The sequence below is a fragment of the Pecten maximus genome, chromosome 12 (assembly GCF_902652985.1).
Source record: "Pecten maximus chromosome 12, xPecMax1.1, whole genome shotgun sequence".
NCBI classification, from domain to species: domain Eukaryota; kingdom Metazoa; phylum Mollusca; class Bivalvia; order Pectinida; family Pectinidae; genus Pecten; species Pecten maximus.
In genome coordinates, this window is record NC_047026.1 from 13,097,710 (window position 1) to 13,103,928 (window position 6,219).

Below are 6,219 nucleotides of genomic sequence, written 5' to 3' on the forward strand. Positions count from 1 at the left end.
AAAGTTGATAAGAAATTTAATTATAATCTTTACCAGAACCGTTTAGCAATATCATATCACAACAATCGTTTTACACAATTGAAAATCTGCAAAACCATTACAGAATATCACGCTGACACTTCCGCGGCCTGAGAGCTGGATAGGGAGGTGGTGTCGGGGTTGAGATTGATCAGTCTGTTACTGGACTCAGCCAGTTCTACAATAGATACACGGCCATGCTGTTTGATGTGTTTAGCTATTGTCTGTAGTTCCTCTACTGTGATGTAAATAAATTTTCCTCTATCATCGATGACCCCGGTAAGACGTCCCTCAGCCACAAGATCATGAACCCGGTCAATGGCATCCTTGATTAAAATAGTAAGATTGAATCAAATCATGCTGTACATAGAAATCCTTATGGAGTTATCATTCTTATCAATAATGTTTGATTTTACCTAGTGGAAAATTGATTATGGATTTTCCTGTCTAGGAAATTAATGTGATATATGAGGTGTATATCGGGACAACAAGCCAAGTAATATGATTGGTTAATACTTACAATTACAAAGGATCAATTTACATGTTTCAAATACACCTTTCACTTGTCAAAAAAAAACTCACTTGTGTTCTGATTTTGAAGTGTGAAGCCAAATCCTCAAGCATAACCACTTTTGATGTCTGGAAAATTAAAAAGAATGATTAGTTTTATAAGCAATTTTGCTACTTCAAAGTAAATTTTAAAGAAATGAAAAAAAAAAAAAAAAAGTCCCTTTCCATCATATCGAAACTACAGGTAATTTTAAAATTTCATTACATCACCGTAACATTCACCCAACAGATGAAATCAGGTTCTTTTCAAGTTTATAACTCTAATATGATTATATCAATTATAGATTAAAAAGTTTGCTTTTTTCATTTCTTTATCTCCTTCATCAAACAGAATATCTTACCTTGATGTGATCTATGAACTCCTGTAGCAGTGACTGGGACTAAAGTGTGAAGAAGAATGTCATTAGTTGTGTGTAAAATTGTATCTGGAGAGGTTCAGAGGATTAGAGAAACAACAAGAGGCCCATGGGCCTTAACGGTAACCTGAGTTCTGGTATATTTTAGCATATTTGGCCCCTGTGACCTTGAATGAAGGTCAAGGTCATCCATTTGAACAAACTTTAAAGGTGCCCCAACATTTAAGTACAATAAATTTTTAACAATATTTATATACTGTTGTATATTTTTTATACATATTTGGCACTATTATGACCTCTAAAAGTCTAAGCTTATCTATTCATCATTTGACTTTAAAGTGAATTAAAACTTACTTTCCTTCAAAAGAAATTCAATCATGCTCTAAATGCATTTTGTACATAGATTTCAGTCTTATAAGCAATCATTAAAGGACACTGTTATTTTATTTTTTCATTTGTTTCTGTTTATTACTAAAAGATATTTCTATATCATAGGTGCCATTTTATGCATTTTTATAAAAAGTCGGCAGTGTAGCATCTTTTAAAATAATGATAGAAGTCCAAGCAAAGAAATGACTTGATTAAATATACAAGAACATTGAATACTACTTACATTGAGGTCAGCCTCAAGGTCAGCCTCTCCTTCATCTTCAACAATAAAACTCTCCTTCAACTTAAGGTATTCCTCATTCTCTCGTTTTTCTTCTTCTTCCTTCCTTATCTTCTCCTCTTCTTCCTTTTTATATGTGAAAGGTAAGTAAATATATCACATGAGGTCATTACAAAGGTTACATTTTGGGGTTTGTGGAACATTGTTAATATCAAAGCAGTGGAGTACATAATACATAACAGCAAAGGATACCGCATATGTGTGTACATATCAAGTTTATAATATAAGCAGTTTTATAAGAATCAGCTAAGTGATAGTGTATCCTACCACGATTTCTCCAATTAATCAATGACATATTTCACAATAAATGGACTTCATAATTTCAGTATCGCGTTAAAATATGATTACACTAATAACAACTTTTATTGTATACTATTTCTACAGCGGTCAGCATAGTAGTTCACCACTGTGATAATCTGTGAAGCTTTGGTAATACACTATGAGTATGACCATGTGATAAATTATTGATTAACTAAGATTTTCTTAATTAATCAATTGCATTTGTTTTAATTTTCTTTTCCATACATTTTTATCTACTGAGGCAATACATGGTGTTGTATGTACATGTATATAATGTGCTACCTCTCCTACTATAGTAATTATGATGAGTATGCTGCTGTATCTGTTTATGTGATACAGAAAGTTAAATACTTTACGTCATTGCAACCCTCCATAACTTTAAGTTTCTCTTTTTATCTTTGAAATTCTGAGTGTATAAATGATCAATTGCATCTTATAGGAATTCCGTTGTACCCTATATTTAGTAAATAACATTCAGTCTTATAAATGACTGATAATTAATGCTGTTGCTCGTTCACTGAAAGGCTGAAAAGACAAAATAGCGGATGCTAAACCCATTTATAATAAAAAAAATTCTGTTCTCACATTTTTTATTTGTGTTATATTTACATTTATTTTTATTATGAAGGTGCCGTTTTATGCAATTTTGTAACAAGCAGTTTATTCATTAATGATCATTTGGTTGTGGCCTCATGAAAATTCTTAACATTTTTGGGATACCTTTATTTTGTTTTCTGCCTTTTCTCTTTCCTCTTCCTCCTTTCTCTGTTTTTCAAGAAGCTGTTCCCTTTTCTTCTTTTCTTCTCTCTCTTCTTCCATCATCTGCAAATAAAGAGAATGTTGTTCAAAACTGAAATAAATCTAGGGGTTGTCTTTTAACAAGCATTTCGGTGATCAAGCTTAAGTTGTTTACCACCAGTGGCATTCCATTGAAATAACAATACTGCAACATTATATCAGTGCTATGTTTATTGGTTTATTTTGTTTGACGTCCTATTAATGGCCAGGATCATTTAAGGATGCGCCAGGTTCTGGAGGTGGAGGAAAGAGTACCTGGAGAAAAACCACCCAACTAGGGTCAGTACCTGGCAACTGCCCCATGTGTAAAGTAAATTTCCTCACCAGTCTCTGTTCTTTCTTCTCTGCCTTGGCTTGTTGTTTTGCTTCCCACTTCTTGCCCTTTCCAGATGGTCTAACATCTTCAAATTTAAATGTGCCATCTTCTCCCTCTACATCCAAATCAGATGAATCACTCCCAGCATCTGTAATAAAATATGTTCACTTTTCAATACTTTGTGAAGATATAGCATTTGGTGGGCTTGTAACACAGTCAGGGCTCAAAGTGGCGCCTATTTTAGTGGCCATGGCGCCTTAAATTCACCATTGGCATCCAGTTATTGACCTATAAGGTGCCTGCATGGCCACTAAAAAAGTTTTGTAAATTTGCAATTTGGTTAATCTTTCAAAGGTTTCAGTCTATGCTAAAATGACATTCACAATTGAAAAAGTTACAGAGAGATGTTATAATGATCTAAAGAATTAAAAGATCCTATTTAATGTAAGGCAACTTGGCCGGGCGACTAACTTTTCCAATTGGCGCCAAGATTTTATGACTTGGTAGCCAAATAGGCCATCTGGTTAAAATATCCACTTTGAGCCCTGCACAACATATGATATAGAGGATATCTAACAGTGTCTTCAGTAATACCAAATATATTTCACGAGTGGGGCTGATATTTTGATATTTTTCACGAGTGCGCAGCACGAGTGAAAAGTATCAAAATATTAGCCACACGAGTGAAATATATTTGGTATTTCTGAAGACGCTGTTAGATATTCTGTTTATTACATTTTTTATCAACGAAAAACAACCTCGTATGCTAACTAGGCCTACAGTTCCCTAAAAAAAGTAGTTCCCCCTGTCCAGGTGCTGACATATATGTCGGGCTTTCTGATTGGTCAATTATTTTGGTATTTTCTAATCATTAATTTGATTGGTCAAATCAGCAAAAGTGATATTTTTCACTAGTGAAAAATATCACTTTTATAGAATGAATAATTTTTGATATTTCACTGGTAAAAATGTAATAAAAACATGTCTTAACCTATATTTAACACATTTCTAAGTGTTATAAATTACAGACATAAGACTCCAGACTTTCAGCAATCCAAAAATAAGCTTTGAATCCTGATTGAAGGAACATGTTAACTTGATAAGGGGTATATTGAGGAAAGTCATTTATACTTTTCCTAAGAAAAACTTCTAAAATTCTTAAATGTCAAGGGTAAACTGGAATCTCTATTAGACTGAATTAAATCATGAAATAGGAAACTATTTGGGCAGGTAACGTGTGTTGGTTACCAGAGTCATTGTTTCGCTGCTGCATCCTCCCTCGTCTTGGAGCTCGTCGACGCACCCCTCCAGGTGGAACATTTTCACCTCCACGCCGACCAGCAACTGGCCGTTGATCTTGTTGTTCATTTTTTTTGTCTGTAAAATTTAGAATGTTGATCTGTTATCACAATCTACAGATATTATTCATGCTATTGTATTTATCCTCAAATAAACCCCTAAATGCATAAGCTTAGTATGAAAGTTTGGGGAGGGCTTATTTGTGAATCACTTACTATTTTGAAAGTAATGATTTTTGTAAAAAATTAAAAGGGGCTTATTTGTGGAAAATTATGGTGATAAATATTCCTTGAACTATAAAGGTTGTTTCTGTTTGGGATTTAAAGAAATCTTTGAAGTTCTTGTATCAATAACAATTAATGATTAATTATAAAGATACACAAGTTCTTGAGATAATTCTAAGTCAATTACTATAATGATTATCTACATGTCCAAATCATCGATGATTTTGCACCCATCAGGAGAATATCCTTGGTGCGCGATTCACATTTGTCAAAAGTGTCAAATTCTTTCCTGCAAGAACAATAGCTACTATAGAAAGGCCTTGAAGTAGCAGAAAAGTACTATAATCAAAAGTGTCAAATTTTTTTTTGTCGCTCATAAGTTATAGCTATAGCAGAACTGGACTGGGCTAAATGGTGGAGGTGGCTCAGGCCTGTGGGTAGCTCGAATGATTAAAGGGTTCATCTGGAGTTTGAAGGTCCTTGGTGATGTCTAGATTTCTGGTGTCAGGGCCAGAGGAAACTTGTTTAAAACCAGAGGTAAAACAGGTAAAATTGTTCTAGCTACATACACGGTATGTAGGATGAGCTAAATATGCAAAGACAATGCCTGGGTTAAAACCAACAAATAAATCACCAAAACACTAAAGCATTTGATTAGTAAATATATCAAATAGCTAAAAGAATATAATGACTAGTTGGACCATAGGCACATGTATCTGGTAATTAATTTAGCTCTGGTGTTAATTACCAGATACAAGTGCCTATTGTTGGACTTGCATTTTGTTGTTTTCTTTCACAACTTAAACTTCTAATTTTTCGATTTAATTTTTGTATCTGCCATTTATACTTTTAATTTCTATGAAACATTTGATGGAGGGCACCACACCGACTATGGTAAATAGGAATTAGGACTAGTGCGCAGCCACGTGTCTGTTTGTTGGATAACTTAAGTTCTGTTAATTGCGATAATGTATATATCATATTTATATATATGGACGATAGGTGATCTACTTCTGACGGACGGTCGAGCCGGAAAGTAGTGTAACAATACAGTATGAATATATTCGTTCTGCATATTCCGTCACACATATCAAAATAATGAGGCTCAAATAATGACAGTTTACCTTTTTTCCTTGTCTTCAAAAATACGGATATGATGACAAGTGCTACAGCTATAACAGCAACTACAGCAATGTAGGCAGTAAATGGATCCACTGGAGCCATACTTGTCTTTTTGTTGACGTATAATGATTATTGCAACATATGGTTGTTTTTTACCGGAAATCAACAGTGACTCAGTAATTTTCGAATGTAAACGGAATCCGGAAAAATAACCAACCCATAGTTGTGTCCCTTCGTCCACATTGAAATGCAAATAGTCAGCGCTGAGTCAGATAAACCATAAAATAATCTTTGTATGGTATTTTGTTAATTTTCAATGATGATCCCGGTGTTAAAAATAATGTAGCTGTTTCTGAATTAAAAGAATTTAGCATAAGACACCCATTTTAAGATAAAAACTACTGGCGTGATGAGGTAGTTGAAATTTACAACTGAATATATCTTTCCTGGTCCTTTGACAATTTCAGTACGAAATAAAAAAAAAAGTGTAAGAACATGTTTAACGTGTTGATATAATTTAAAACAATATAAAGAGGATATTGAATG

General features: G+C 33.7%; 1 protein-coding gene across 1 annotated transcript; it reads right to left on the reverse strand.

The window, feature by feature from the left end:
• On the reverse strand, nt 1-5,858 carry LOC117339488 (DDRGK domain-containing protein 1-like). The gene is made up of 8 exons (XM_033901102.1): nt 5,676-5,858; nt 4,277-4,405; nt 3,037-3,176; nt 2,635-2,736; nt 1,558-1,680; nt 930-968; nt 601-657; nt 1-344 (listed from the first exon to the last, which is right to left on the reverse strand). The coding sequence occupies exons 1-8, from the start codon at nt 5,773-5,775 to the stop codon at nt 108-110; spliced, it is 927 nt and encodes a 308-aa protein (XP_033756993.1). The 5' UTR covers nt 5,776-5,858; the 3' UTR covers nt 1-107.
• Between the last annotated feature and the right edge of the window lie 361 nt (nt 5,859-6,219).

Excerpts from the sequence above, each read along its gene's own strand:
- LOC117339488 (XM_033901102.1), bottom strand. The coding sequence starts at position 5,775 with ATGGCTCCAGTGGATCCATTTACTGCCTACATTGCTGTAGTTGCTGTT. Across the intron at positions 4,406-5,675 it reads TTTGAAGACAAGGAAAAAAG|ACAAAAAAAATGAACAACAA; the intron begins GTAAACTGTCAT and ends TAAATTTTACAG. Across the intron at positions 3,177-4,276 it reads GCAGCGAAACAATGACTCTG|ATGCTGGGAGTGATTCATCT; the intron begins GTAACCAACACA and ends ATTTTATTACAG.